General features: G+C 35.6%; 2 protein-coding genes and 1 long non-coding RNA gene across 5 annotated transcripts; 1 reads left to right on the forward strand and 2 right to left on the reverse strand.

Moving 5' to 3' along the window:
- Positions 1 to 2,132: 2,132 nt before the first annotated feature.
- Positions 2,133 to 11,242, forward strand: LOC105139026 (interferon-induced guanylate-binding protein 2-like). Of its 3 annotated transcripts, none has more exons than XM_011045323.1 (14): positions 2,133 to 2,456; positions 3,040 to 3,201; positions 3,474 to 3,539; positions 3,690 to 3,833; positions 4,012 to 4,125; positions 4,839 to 4,940; positions 5,047 to 5,232; positions 6,413 to 6,502; positions 6,578 to 6,712; positions 7,365 to 7,487; positions 8,059 to 8,144; positions 8,623 to 9,223; positions 9,804 to 9,884; positions 10,039 to 11,242. In XM_011045323.1, the coding sequence occupies exons 1-14, from the start codon at positions 2,223 to 2,225 to the stop codon at positions 11,026 to 11,028; spliced, it is 3,114 nt and encodes a 1,037-aa protein (XP_011043625.1). In that variant the 5' UTR covers positions 2,133 to 2,222; the 3' UTR covers positions 11,029 to 11,242. The 3 variants fall into 3 exon arrangements, with proteins under 3 accessions (XP_011043625.1, XP_011043626.1, XP_011043627.1); XM_011045324.1 differs by having other exon boundaries at positions 9,807 to 9,884; XM_011045325.1 differs by lacking the exon at positions 7,365 to 7,487.
- Positions 9,499 to 10,030, reverse strand: LOC105139025 (uncharacterized). The gene is made up of 2 exons (XR_844904.1): positions 9,929 to 10,030; positions 9,499 to 9,898 (listed from the first exon to the last, which is right to left on the reverse strand). It is a non-coding gene; the product is annotated as an uncharacterized LOC105139025 (long non-coding RNA).
- Positions 11,243 to 11,821: 579 nt separating the features above from the next.
- LOC105139028 (NAC domain-containing protein 8-like) lies at positions 11,822 to 14,152 on the reverse strand. The gene is made up of 3 exons (XM_011045326.1): positions 13,671 to 14,152; positions 13,405 to 13,594; positions 11,822 to 12,849 (listed from the first exon to the last, which is right to left on the reverse strand). Exons 1-3 carry the CDS (start codon positions 13,818 to 13,820, stop codon positions 12,293 to 12,295), a joined length of 897 nt encoding a protein of 298 aa, XP_011043628.1. The 5' UTR covers positions 13,821 to 14,152; the 3' UTR covers positions 11,822 to 12,292.
- Between the last annotated feature and the right edge of the window lie 713 nt (positions 14,153 to 14,865).

Here is a 14,865-nt window from a genome sequence, read left to right on the forward strand (position 1 = left end):
ATGGAGTTTCTTCCTTCATCCTTGCATTATTGTGAGATCAAGAAGATAGTAGAAGAGAAATAAGAGAAAAGAAAAGAAAAAAAAGAGAGGAGAAATAAGGAAAAAGCAGGGATTGACTTTCAGTCTTTGCTTTATTTTTCTGCCAATAAAATCTGCAGAATAAGGGAGAAAAAAGTGCATGAACTAATAGAGAGAATGAAGAAGACATAGAGGAAAGAAAAGGCAAGAAATAGATGCAAATACAGAATAGAAGGAAAAGGTTTGAAACAGATGAACATAGATCGAGTAACCATCATGCTTTCAACGTTGCTGCATCTTCATCATCTTAAGGTCTGTTTTTCTTCACCTCTTGCATGTATTTTTTTTTAATGTTTGCACTATTCAAGTGAATTATAATTCACTTAAATAGTAATAAGGTCTCTTTGATGACATTTTCCTTTGTGATTCTAGTATTTAAGTGAATTAATTCACTTGAACAGTAACTCGCCAACTTTCATTAAACTTTAATTGCACCCTTTGCAAATGACCTGGCTAGACCTACTTTTTTTTTTGAAAAAATAAAATAAAGAGAAAGAGATTTATTTTCTAACATATTTATTTTAAAGTCTAATTTTTTTTATATTGTAAAAAAAATATATATCAATCTCATATTTAGAATACCTGGATTTCGACGCAATGTTTTATATATATATATATATATATATATATATATATATAGACACACACACACACACACCAAGGTTTCAAAAATATGTTTTCACATGGATTTCTTAAACACAACAAAAATTATTTTCTTGTATTTCTGGATTTGACAATATATTTGTAAAACTCCAAAGGGTATTGACCAATATTCTAAATAATACAAAAATCTTAGTCTGGGGAGAATTCATCTATTATTCACCGTTAATGTTTGGATAAAAAAATTCCAAAGAGATGAATATCCAAAATATTATTAGAAATAACTTGTTATTATTCACTGTTAATATTTGGATAAAGAAACCCTAAGTGATGAATATCCAAAATAACTTTTTAGGAAGAATAAATCATCACATATCCTTGAAAGAAGCTTTGATTATAATTGAGAACATTTTAATTTTTGACTCCACGGTTTACGAGCCGTGAGAGTATAAAACACTAACGCAAAAATAAACTTTTAAAGTACCCTAAATTTTCTTAGATTTCTAAATTTTTATCCCTCCTCCTTGCGATTTATGAGTCACAAACTCTTAAAATACCAAAGGAAAAATGAGCTTTTAAAGCACGTGAAATCTCCTTGAATTTCTATCTTAATAAATTTAGTTTGAATCAAGCACAGATTTCAAAAGATCCGTATTGGTTCCTTGAAGTACTATGTAGACATATCTAAGGGTGTAATCCATATTGACTAAATGTTTCTTTCTTTTTAGACTTTGAGTCCATGTTTATTTATTATAGCAAACTTATCTTAGAAAAACTAATAGAATTAGAAAATATCAACATCATAGCAATTATAAGACGAATCAAACATTAAGCAACTTATCTTAAGTAGAGCGTACTAGGGTGCTAATGTCTTCCTTTACGCAACCATTCATTTATTTTAGAATCTCTGAAAAATCAATTAGGTTTATTAGGTGGTAACTTCCTTATTAAAAATAAAATAAAAAATCAATTAAGGATCGTTGTTCCGCTGTGTTTCTCTGTAAGGATGCGACATTTTTTATCAATCTTTTGAAACATGATTGACAAACATAATCTAATATAATATGATGATTTGGTCTAGAAATTTAATTATTTAAGATTCAATATGAACCGGGTTAATAGTTAGAATAATTAGGATATTAACTTTACCATAACCAAGTTGAACTAGATTGGATCAAAAGGCCGACTTTGGAATAGAACGTAAAAAGTTTAATACATACAGTTTCAAAGGAAAAAAAAGTTAGTTTGTTAAGGTATTTATTTATTGTTTAATGACCCAGAACCTTGACGGGTTCAAGAAATATGTTCTCAAGTTGGAAAAGGCAATAAATATAAAAAATGTAAAAAAATAATAATTTTCAGAAAAACCTTCCTTGCAAATTAAGAAAACTCATAGAAGCAGATGAGCCTTTCAGCATCTCTCTATATTTTAAAGCTCTCACTCTCTTTAAAACCCACCAAATAAACAAACCACCATCAATGACCGAAACCCACTGCTGTAAAACCCACAACAACATTTGGAGAACAAAAAACACTGCAAGAGAATGATGCAAAAGATGAGAAACCCGGTCTCTTTTCCAGAAAAGGATAGCAAAAACACCAACAATGCAGAGCCAAGCAATGCAGGAAGACCAATAAAATTCATTTACTATGATGAAAGTGGCAACTTTAAAGTGCACCCAGATGCCGTTGATGCTCTTATGCAAATTAAAGGACCCATTGGTGTTGTTTCTGTTTGTGGGCGTGCAAGGCAGGGTAAAAGCTTCCTTTTGAACCAGGTAAATTAAACCCAAATGGAAACTTTCATGGTCATCTGTTGTTCTAGTCCAAAAGGAAAAATGACTAATAAAATCATCAAAAGTACTTCTTTTGGCTACTGGGTTTTTGTAAAGTTTGTTTTTTTTGTTTTTATTTTTTTTGTTTTGGGGTTTTTGCATGTTGTGTATGGGATAATGTATGACTTGTGGGGTTCTTGAGTATTGCTAGTATAACACTTGATGCTCTGTTTTTTGGTAGATTTTTGGGGTTAGGAGAGTTTTGGGCTTGTTTGGTGGTGATGATCATGTACTTGTAAGAGGTGATCATGATTTTAGGCATTTTTGGGTGGTGGGGGTGAAGTACTACTATGTCAGGGAAAGGAAAGATGGATGCTTGCAATTAATTTTTTCTTTTCTTTTTGGTGTAAAAGCCATCTCAGTGTTTTCCTTTATTGTTCCTTGTATTATCCTGCAATAAATGAACAGATGTTTGGATTTTTTTTGGAGTTTTGGTGAAGGCATTTCTGTTATATTGAATATCATCTTTGAAGAATGTGAACTGAACGTAATTCTCAAATGTTTAACTTGCGGGAACTTGCTATAGCTTCTTGGTAGGAGCACTGGATTTCAAGTTGGGTCAACCCATCGACCTTGCACTAAAGGGATTTGGATATGGAGTGAACCTTTGAAGAGAGCTGCGTTGGATGGAACTGAATACAGTCTTGTACTGCTGGACTGTGAAGGGATTGATGCTTATGGTCAAACAGTGAAGTTTCTCTTTGGCTTGTAATTTTATGTTTCGGCAGATGCATCAATCATAATTTTCATCTCACTTGGTTGATGTGGATTGTATGCAAATGAAGTGTGATGCATTGCGTGCATCATCAGCCAGTTGTGGTTGTCTTAGTATTGGCAAATAAGCTGGTTAATAATTTGTACAGTTATCTGTATCACTATCCCACCCCCACTTCTCAACCAAATATTTTTGGTGATTGTTATAGTAATGTTATTTATTTTCCAATCGCTTCCTTTTGACAGGGGACGTACAGCGCCCAGATATTCTCCTTGGCCATCCTCTTATCAAGTTTGTTTGTTTACAACCAGGTTAGGCTATTTGAACCAAAGCCCTTGTTAACTTGGTTTGCAGTAACTTCTGCTGGTGTGTGGTTAACCTTTTGCTTGTTTTCTGTGCCATCTATTCCCAACCGTAGATATCCTGCTTATTTTGGTCCATCATTTTATTATTATTTTCAGATGGGGGTTATAGATGAAGCTGCACTCGATTGTCTCTCTCTGGTCTCTGAAATGACCAAGCATATTCATGTCAAAGCTTCTGGAGAAAAAGACACTGTCTCTGATCTTGGGCACTTCTCCCCTGTCTTTGTTTGGCTTTTGAGGGTGATCTTTTAGACATCATATTTAAATTTTATGCATTTCTTGTGAATAGTTCCATGAATGATCCTGAATTATATATTTTGAATTCATCGACCATAAGTTTCCCTTACCTTGGAAGCCTAAAAACATTATTTTTCAAATTACGTTTAATTTAACCAGCCTTTTGAAATGCTACTTTCAGGACTTCTACTTGGATTTGAAAGAGGATAATACAAAAATAACACCCTGCAACTACCTAGAGCTGGCCTTGAGACCAGTGCTGGGTAGTAGAAAGGATGTAGCTGCTAGAAACAAGGTATTTGCATGGCTTGATCTTACTGTAGTTTGAGATGACTAGAACTCTTTAAAAAGCAACAATCTGGGAACTTGGATACAATAGCAAATTGTAATGAGTTGTTGTCACTGCTTGCTCAAACTCTTGGAACAAAGTATTACGTATAATATAAAAATAAGTTGACAGGTAGAATTAATTAGTTTGTTGCAAAGAAACATTAATGGATGATGTGCTAATACCTTTCTGGGAACTTGGGCACTGGACACAACTTTCGACATGGACCTGCTCTCTTTTTGGCTGGAAAAAAGCATGCCTCAATTGTGCATCACCTTTTGGAATCCCTCTCTTTGTTTCACCTTGACAAACACTGATTATAGCAAATCCATTTGTTTTCTGTTGCAACAATCTCATTAAGTATATTGAACCTGAAAAGTTGCTAATGATAATTACAAGTCCTAATGATTTATGCTGCAGAACTGGTCTCGTGGATCTTTTTTTTTCAAAATTATTTGTACCCTTATGCTGAACCAATACATTTTCCATACCTTTTTCCTTTTAAATCCAAACTGCTTGTTCATTTGAAGCTAAATCCAATATGGTAAAGAAACCAAGCATACTTTGTGGAATTAATTAGTTCTAGGATGTTCATCTTTGATGTTTTTTCATTTCATTTGAGCAATTGGTTGGTTTTTTATGCCCACAGATTTGCTGATTTATATGGGTAATAATTCCAGATTCGTGAGTCTATTCGAGCTCTTTTTCCAAATCAAGAGTGCTTTACTCTTGTCAGCCCTTTGAACAATGAAGCTGACCTGCAACATCTTGATCGAGTTTTGGTTAGTGTAACTTTTTGATCTATTTTTATATTCCTGTCTGAAGATTAAGAACTTGATGAGCCTATCCTTTTTTATCATCTGATACCTTAACATGTTTCATGTCTAGCTGGACAAGTTTAGGCCAGAATTTCTATCGGGGCTCAATATGTTGGCAAAATTTGTTTTTGAAAGGACTAAGCCTAAGCAAGTTGGAGGCACTGTTATGACAGGACCTATTCTTGCTGGTATTACAAAATCCTTTCTGGATGCTCTTAACAGAGGGGCTGTTCCTACAATATCTTCCTCGTGGCAGGTTAGTGGCTGGTTTAGATTCCATTTCTATATATTTTGTGGTGTTAGGGGATAAATTAGGTGTTCTAAACTAAAGCTAGTTTTCATATCTTTTTGGATTAATCACAACAAAAAACAAACTAGCTTATTTCAACCAAATATTCAATCACAACAGAAGTAACAAGTAATTATGAAAAGAGTAGAGCAAGAGAGGTTACTCGAATATTTATAGTATTTTGGCACGAACTGCCTCCACTCCTCAAGTAGTAAGCTGGTGCTTTTACTATCACTCAATTAGCCTCCTTCAAGGGTGACACCCCCTTTTACAATACCAAATATTTTTACAAGGCTAAAGATTTATACCTCTCATTCTCTAGCTCTTCTGAAATCTGTCAACCAAATCCCCAATGGTTTTAAGTGCCAGTTACATTTTAACAAATTTTTCACTCAAGAAAAACAAGTTCTCAAATTCACAAACGCTCAACAGAATGTTTAAGTTAAAAGCCCAAGTCTTTAGTTAAGGATGATCCAATTCTTAAGGAAATGTGAAAAATTCAATCAATGAATGGTGTAAGAGAATTAGCTCAAAGTGGATTCAAATTATAGAAAGGTTAGGACTGCATCACCATTTAAAGGTGTAAGAGTTGCCTTTTTATAGCGGAAGGATAAAACTAGCTGTTGAGAGCAAAATGGAAGGCAAACTCAAAATATGCAGAGTTGATTGTCTGGTATACCAAGTGGCATGAACCAGATGATTAAAAAATCAGCTCATTTGTCTGTCATGTGGTTGAAGGAGACATGGTGATTTTTGCCTTGAGTAAAAATTGCTTGGAAGGGTTTAAATTTAAAAATTGCAGGCAAGAAGAAGTGGGGCCTAGTCAATAAGACACAAGGACAGCTTTGTCTCTCTATCTAGTTTAAACCATCTAGTATACTAGATGACTTTATACCAGATGCAGAATACTTAACAAAGTGTCATTTTGCAACTATCAAGGATGGTATTTTTCTAAACATGGTTTATCAGTTCTATGCTAACTTGACTTTTAAAACATATACCTAGGTTAAGATTCTACTAACTAATTTTTGCCACGAAATGGGAGGACCAGCTCAACTCAATATACACTCGATGAGTGAATAGCTTGAAAATTGGAAGAAAGGTCTTCTTGGTGCAGATGTTATTAATATTTTAAATTCCTTTTCAGAATGTAGAAGAATCAGAATGCCAAAAGGCATTCGATACAGCCATTGAAGTTTATATGTCTGCTTTTGATCGCACAAAGCCTGCTGATGAAGTAAGGAAAAAAGTTTTGATTTTATTATCGCTTATTTATTGTTGTTATGATTTCTTTGTAATTCATTAACTTTAGGTTTCCCTACGAGAAGTGCATGATGAAGCAGTTCAGAAGTCAATTTCTGTGTATAATGCTAGTGCTGTCGGAGTTGGCTCTGCTAGACAAAAATATGAAGTGCTTCTTCAGAATTTCTGTAAAAAGGCATTTGAGGTGTGTATTGAACTTCCTTAAAAATCAATGAGAAATGCATAGAACTCTCTCATGCCTGTCCTTGCAACCTTACCCAAATCCAAAACTTTTAGCACTGGACCAAGCAATGGTCCCCATCCTATTGTAGTTACAAAGGTTTTCCAGACATCTAAAAGCCTAATCGCACAAGAACCAAGAGAATGTTTTCAATGTCACTAAATTCAAATGAGAAAAGGACATGCAAACTAGGCATAAAAAAAGAAAAACCTAAACAAAATGTTTATTAAAATTTTTGCTGTACTAGGATTGAAAAGCTAATAATAGAATCCTAAATAGTTAATTTTTATCAAACATCTTTACTTCCGGAAGGATCCATCCAGGGGAAATAATATTGCCTTGTGCCTTTTGTTTAACAAGAGCAGTCAGTTAGGTATAACTTGTTGATAACACTCATGTCAGATCTATATGCCTCCGGTCTTCTTTGAGTATGGGAAGTTTATGATGCTGCTCTCTAGTTTGTACCCTAAATGGCTCAATGGGATGAAAATAACTTACTTTCAAGTGCATAGCTGCTCCACTAAAAGTGCAGAATCTTAGTTTGCAATTGTTATGGCACTGCCTATCCTTGTGGTTATAAGACAGATGAAATCTGATTGTGGTGCTATTGATGCAGGATTATAAAAGAAATGCATTTATAGAGGCAGATATACAATGTTTAAATGCTATACAAAACATGGAACGGAAGCTGAAAGCAGCTTGTCAAGTTGATGATGCAAAAATTGAAAGAGTTGTCATAGTATGTGAATTAGCAGTCTTCTGCATTTATTTATTTTGAAGTTCTCATATAATTCCTGCATTCTGTTCACTTAACTAAAGTTCTTCAATTTCTACAAGTCCCCAAGGCATTGGAAATATCTTAAGGGTTTCTTCTGTGTTTTGTGTTATCATGATTAGTGTAACTTTTAAGCATTTCGTGTGCTTTGCCCATGACATAAAATTCCATTTTTAACTGACAGACAGGGGTTAGATACATGATTCAGGTGCTTTTCACCTTCCTGACAAACTATAGAAAATAAACAAAGGAAGATGGGCAGAAAGAAATCCTTTTCTGGAACCAGTGTTTTCATTTGTGCAGCACAAGATTCCTTCTATTACTGGCAATTGCATAATAAGGGATAATGATTCTTTGTACTTCAAAAGCACTGCAACGCATTTCTTTTATCAGTCTATGAATTTCCCTTATTTTCTGTTTGTGAAGTTGTTTGTTTTGACTATGCAAATTCTTAATCTAAATACGTTATAGGTGGCAGTGAGTAGATTTATATGAATTATATATATGAATAATAACCAGAGATTATATTGCTTAGGTTCTTGACAGTCTTCTATCTGAGTATGAAGCATCAGTTCATGGTCCGGCAAAATGGCAGAAGTTGTCATCCTTCTTACAACAGAGGTTTGTTTATGTTGATTTTCACTTTTCAGCAAGTAGTACACCAATGCTTATAATCTTGCCCATTTACTCTTGTGAGTAAAATTCCCTGTACGGGATGATTACCTTGCAAATACCCCTGTGAATTGAATGTAGTGTTGTGACCTGAGGTCTTATCCAGGCTCAACAAATAATGGTTTCCATAATCCTTTGAAGGAAGGGATAAAAAAGGATGGTCGAATATCATCACCCTTGCATGAGATGTTTGGGACATGGTGAACTCCTCTCTATTTGAAATGCAATTTGCACCCACTCCTTCAATATATAAGCTGATGTAATTGATCTAGCTGCAAATCTTTAGGCTTGAGGATTTTGTCTTCCATATTTATAAGCTATCTAGTTATCCAAAGGCTCTGGCATATGCCAACCTTTTTTCTAAACTATGAAACCTCTTACAGAACATTTTCATGTGTCCCAGCTTATGTCTGGAGTTGTTATTCAGTTTGCAGGGTCCTATTCTCCATCATGCTAAGAAGCTGATTGATGAAGCTTCATCAGACAAAAATGTCCTTATCTTGAAATGCTGCTCAATGGAAGATAAGATGCAAATGCTTCATAAGAAGTTGGAAGCAAGTGAGAAATTCAAAACAGAATATCGAAAGAGTTATGAAGATGCTATAAATGACTTGAATAAGGTCTCTGAATGTTACAAGGGCCGTATAACTGATCTGGAGAGGAAATGCAGCTCATTGGAGGAGAGGTATTCTAGTTCACTTGAAATGCTGGATTCTGCAAAGCAGGAATCCTTGGAATGGAGGAGAAAATATGAAGAGACATGGAATAAGAAGGCAGTTAAAGACCAAGTTAAGGTGGGAACCATGTCAGGGGCTCATGAAGCAGAAGCAAGACTTGCTGCTTCTCATGGACAAACTCAGTTAGCATGGAAAAAGGCCGATGAATGGAAAGAGAAGTATGTTATTGCAGTTAATGAATCCAAGGCTAAAATAGAGAAGGAAAATGTACCGTTGGAATATCCAATTGAGGATTTAAACTACAGAGAAGAAGCTCTGAGTGCTGAGTTATGCGATAGCTTGGCAGAAAAGGTGATGCTCTCCCTCTCTCCACTCACAAATATATATGTTTTTGTATTAGTACGATATATACAAGTGTATCCATATTAAATCCATCCATATAGACAAGAGGAAACGCTGCATCCACATCTTGATTGGTTTGGGAATACAGCATCCTCTTAAGCTGATAAAAAAAGCCATATTGGTTGTAGAAATAGTAGTCTATCTGTGTGTATCTGCTAGCATTTATTTCATATTTAGTAGCTGTTTATGAATTTGCATTGCATGTGAGCTATATTATAATTTTCACACTACATAACATAGACCATCTGCTTTTAAATACACACAACTAATGTCCTGTAAAACTACAGAAGATGAAAGAGAGAAGAAGCCAGAGAACGACAGACACTTGTCCTAAAGATAGGATAATACTTGGGCTTGGCCTTAGAATTTAGAGGATTGTAACTGTAAAACTTGAATTCAACAGAAAAGACAAGAGGATATTTTAGATATTTGAAATTTTTTTAGGGATTACTTTTCCAACAATGCTTTTGCTTATTTTGCTGATACATTATTTACAAACCTTTACAACTTTCCTTGAGTTTTAAAACAGCAGGACAAGGAAATTAAGGTCAAGATAGCAAAGCTTGAGGAGGCTGGGCAGAAAATAACCGCTTTGAATTTGGACTTGAAGGTCTGCTCTAAAACCTTAATCATTTGCTGATTGCTGTCATATACCTTAATCATTTGCTGATCGCTGTCATATAGTAGCCTTCAAATTCAAGAAGCTTGGAGAAAACAGTATATATTTTTTTAATCTTTTCACATGTATTTTGGATGCTTCATAGAGTGCTCAAGAAAAGATGGACAAATATGAGGTGCAATTATCAGCTCTGAAGCTTCAACTCAAGAACTTGACTGATAAGTACGAGTCTGTCAAAACTGTTGCTCATGCATTGGAGATGCAAGCTCAGATACTGGTACAGGACGGAACCCAAATGGAGCAGAAGTACCTCACTGAGTCAAAAAGGTTTGAGGAAGCTAATGAAAGGTGTAAAGTCACAGCAGAGGAAGTTAAGGTGGCAAATAAGTCTGTTGAAACAGCACAATCAGATGTACTGGCTGTTCAGAATTCTAAGTGGGATGCTTCTCAGCTTGCAATAGAAAGACTTGCCCAGATGGAAACTGCACAAAAGCAGATTGAAGACTTGGAGAGACAAAAGGTGGATCTTACCAGTAAAGTTGACAGGTTGCGTATATCAGAAGTCAAAGCTATATCTAGGGTCGCTTTACTAGAAGCTATGGTTAAAGAGAGAGATCAAGAGTTAGAGGCATCGAAAATGAAATGCGAACAAAGATTAAGCTCAATGCTAGGGGAAAATATAATGGCAAATGGGCCTTCTTTACATGCGGAACTGCAGCAGGGAAAACTAGTTTCACCACAAGTGGAGTTATCTCCTGACCATTCAAATGAAACTGCATTGGGTTCTGAGATGAAAACCATTGCTTGGGGTAAACGTTCAAGGCTGAAAGTTCTGAGTGCGGGTCAGGATTCTGTCCAGGATATGGATATTGATGAAGAAATAGCAAGGGAATCAAAAAAACCAAAATTGACCCTGCAAAAATGCACGACAACAGAAGGTGAGAATTCTAATGTCAAGGCTAATGAAGACAGTGAAGATCGAAAGGCTGGTTCAAGGTCCTATGTTAGGTTAACCGTTCTGAAGATGCAGCAGGAGCTCACTGAACTTGGTTTTGGTGGAGATTTGCTTGCGCTGAAGAGCTCCAAGAAGAAAGATGTCTATACTCTATACAAAAGACTTGTCCTGAAGAAGTAACATTTTTTTTTTTGGGTTTTGACTAAAAGAATGGTTCTTATCTGTATAGAGGAAGTTAGAAAGGCTTATTAATTCCGCTTGAAGTTGGACTAGTGAAGTCCTTTGACATGTTGTCTGTTAATACTGTAATTAGCCACACAGTTGTCGGCTTGTCTTACCTAAAGCTCCCATTGCTAGTGCAATGAAATTGGAACTTCGATCCCTTCGAGAGCCAGGCAAGTTCATCAAATTTATCAACTTAGGTCACTTGATTGCTACAGAGAACGATTAGGTGAAGTTTTTCCATAACTCTCTTTGCTAAAAAACGATGGTGACATGTTATGCATAAACTAGGCCAGGCTTTGATGCACGAAACTAGCTTGCTTAAGGATGCTATGGCCATGGAAATGGGAAACAGTAACATGATTTTTTTTTTCTACGTCAAAATGCTCACACATTAGTGGTAACTGGTAAGGACTTAGAAATCTAGGGAGGCTTTGGATTCAAGTCACCTCGGATGGTTTGTGTAAAATGATTTCTATGGCCCATCAAACATGAAGTATTTTCCCGAAAAAAGATGGATTAATTCTTGTCAATCAAAGGACCATGTGATCGCGAATCCCATGTTATATCAAAAGGATCCATGAATACCTCACTGTTTGTAAATATCGAAAAACGAAAGGGACCATGAGTTCTGTATTAAAATTGAGCAAGCTGTGTTCAATGTGCTAACATGATCAGACTAGCTCCAGATTTTACAGTTTGCTCAAAATTTGTGAAGGCATAGTTAACAAATACTTCACGAGGCAACATGGGAGAGAAAGAGAGCTACATTCTTAGATGAGGAGTAATCATTACAGAGGTTTTACAGGACAAAGTACGAAACAAATCCTGTCAGAATATATCATCATCTTTGTACAGGTCCAAAGTTAACATTCTCTCATAGAAATTAAAAAGGGTTAGAACCCATGTGAAATTTACATCTTTGTCACAGTGTACAAAGCATGAATTAATAAAGAAAGTGAAAAGGAAGAAGAAAGGAATTAATATTGCCGAAATATTCTTCAATTCTCTAACCCTCAAGAATCTGGCTCCTAGTTCTTTGCCAAAGATAGTTATTCTTCTCAATGTATTCTGCCTTTTGGCCTCTCCTAAGTTCATATATATATACATATAGATATTAATTTATTTCACCAGTGCTCAGAGATTGGAGCTTGGAAGGTCTATATATTTTGCTACATAGGCCACCATATCATGCAGCCATAGACTCCCATTGCTTTATTTTTCAGGGGATAAAAGAAGATCCATCATGAACTGCAAAATGGGAGAGTAGCTGTTGAGGAGGGTTAGGGTTTGTTGATCTATTCTGTCCACTTTGGTCAAAGGATATAAAAGAAGAAGGGTGATAGTACTCAAGTGTGGTACTATTCTTAAGGTTAGAGCCCTCATGCCCACTACATTGTACCTTTAATTTTGAAGGAACATAAACAGAATCCTTGATGAGAGAACCACATTGTCTAGGTTGTGTTTGGTAGAAAACTTTTGAAACAACAAGCTCTCCATCTTTCTCTTCTTCATTGTTTCCAAGATGGTATTGATGCATCACCCAATTTGTTTTCTCCGGCTTCCTTTGCTTCCCATAGTTGGTATAAAGCACCAGTATCTTCTTGTACCCTTTCACTTTTCCACCAACAAGAACCGGTCTAGTCTTGCCTGTTTTGTGCCATCTCGTCTCACCACCTTCTGTGTCCGTGTGGACCTTTCTTCTCTTTCTTGTTCCAGTCGTGTATGCCTTTGATGGCCGATGGAAGAAGTGGCGAATTAGCCCATCTTTGCTCACACCTGCACGGTGACAAAAGACCAATATCATCAATATAATTAACATGCATGCGTGAGGAAAATGTAATTGGTTGCACCTAATCAAGCTATGACGTTCCATTATTGGGAAGCTAATATCCTTCTAGGAATTATATATAGCTTGTATTTCTAGGGTTGGTTGGGTGGTTTCTTCATGTCTAATGCCAAATGCTAACAAATATACGTACAAGGGTTAGGTGGTGGGTTTCTTATAGGATCTCACGGAAAATAAATCTATACAGCACTAACGTTTAGTTTTGATGGGTGCCTCAAAAGAGAAGAACAGGTTAACCAGTCTACTATGATTCAAGATTTTTCAGTGATAGAGTATTGTTGTGTAGTTGGATTTATATCATGATTTTCCTCCTCTAGCTAGCCTGACGGGATAGGCTTTTAAACAACAGAGGACCTAATGATAATTGACCTTATCTCTCATGTTTCATGCGCGCAAGCACTTAAGATAGCATGTCAATTAAGTTGGATCTCATCATGAACGATCGAGCTAGCTAAAAAATGTTGTATTCCTGAAGGAATGTTAACCTGGTAATTTTTCTGGGTGTGTATAGCAAATCCCATTCTCTCCATCGATTGTAGGGATGAACTCATCAATTAGAGGGTGAACCTTGCGGATATCAGACTTCACCTTCCCCTCCAAATGCTCAAGCAGCTCTTGATCAGTCGGATCAAACTTCACTCCGGCCGGTAGCCCTGGCAAGTCAGGGATTCTTGCCTGCAAACAATATATATATCACCAACTAAGTATTACACAAAACTACATGTAAAGAAATTATTTAAAAACAAAAAACCTGGTCTTGGCATTTGATTTGGTGCCCACATGAAGGGCAACTTCGAATCAAGCATTCTTTGTGTCTTTGAACAATAACACTTGCATTACAGGGTGGAGGTGAGCTTCTTTCAATTGTTTGCACATCGTTGCAGTCATTGCACCAAGTCATTTCCTTTGGTTTCCTCTTATGCCCATATATTCCACACCTTTCTTTCTTTCTCTCCCCCTCGACAACTGCTACTCCAAAATAGACAAAGATTATGTATGATGCGTGTGTGTGTGTGGAAGAGAGACACGAAGGGCTTAAAAGAAAAGAAGGAAAAGCAATTTGTCTCCTTCTAAAGCATGTATTGTCTTTCTTCAAGACATAGATAGCTCTTGATCTTTAGGGTAGGGAAGGAATTAAATTCTCCTCCACTTTTGCATGAGACAACATGCACACTCTCCCCTCCTCTCCTCTACCCTCCCCCCTACCACCTCTTTGTCCTTTCTCAGGAGAGAGAGAGAGAGAGAGAGAAAGGTATACCTAAAAAATCAAAATATGGTGTAATTTCCAAAAATGCAGTAGTAGTAGTATGTTGCAAAGAAGGAAAATTTTAGGGTTGCTTGGATCTTAAGTTTGGTGGTGTGCTTATGTAAATGGGATGCTTATGAAAACTTGTAGGACAATAAATGTAGTTTCAGGGTCCTTTTTACTCCGTCTAAAGGCATGTTTTTCTTCTTGAAATAAGTTTTAAATATTCAAAAAAAATTTTAAAAAAAGAGAGAGAGTGAGAAAGAAATCAAATATTAATCATGGCTAGTTAGGGTTGAGTGGAGATGGAGCAATCTGATGCGTGAGAGCTATTTCACCACCTCATAGAGAGAGAGAGAGAGAGATTTCAGCTCCAATGTCAACCTAGAGTGTGAACAAAGCTAATGTATAAACTCCTTAATATTGAAAAACATAAAAAAGAAAGAAACTAATAAAATAATAATTAGTAAACCTAACTCAAAATTAATCTAACTACAAGTTGAATTATGGACGAGATGATTAATCTAAAATAATATTTAAAAAAATTAAAATAATATTATTTTAAAGAATATTAAATTAAGTTTTGATCGACTTGATAATAAATTTATTTATTAAGTTAATTAAATATCAATTCAACTCGATTATTCAGGATAGGTTTAATATCATGGGATAAAATGAAATAATAATTAATAAATATTAA

Source organism: Populus euphratica, unplaced genomic scaffold, assembly GCF_000495115.2.
Source record: "Populus euphratica unplaced genomic scaffold, PopEup_1.0 scaffold226.1, whole genome shotgun sequence".
NCBI lineage: Eukaryota > Viridiplantae > Streptophyta > Magnoliopsida > Malpighiales > Salicaceae > Populus > Populus euphratica.

Excerpts from the sequence above, each read along its gene's own strand:
- LOC105139026 (XM_011045323.1), top strand. The coding sequence starts at position 2,223 with ATGATGCAAAAGATGAGAAACCCGGTCTCTTTTCCAGAAAAGGATAGC. Across the intron at positions 2,457-3,039 it reads AAAGCTTCCTTTTGAACCAG|CTTCTTGGTAGGAGCACTGG; the intron begins GTAAATTAAACC and ends AACTTGCTATAG. Across the intron at positions 3,540-3,689 it reads GTTTGTTTGTTTACAACCAG|ATGGGGGTTATAGATGAAGC; the intron begins GTTAGGCTATTT and ends TATTATTTTCAG.
- LOC105139028 (XM_011045326.1), bottom strand. The coding sequence starts at position 13,820 with ATGACTTGGTGCAATGACTGCAACGATGTGCAAACAATTGAAAGAAGC. Across the intron at positions 13,595-13,670 it reads AAATCAAATGCCAAGACCAG|GCAAGAATCCCTGACTTGCC; the intron begins GTTTTTTGTTTT and ends TATTGTTTGCAG. Across the intron at positions 12,850-13,404 it reads ACACCCAGAAAAATTACCAG|GTGTGAGCAAAGATGGGCTA; the intron begins GTTAACATTCCT and ends GTCACCGTGCAG.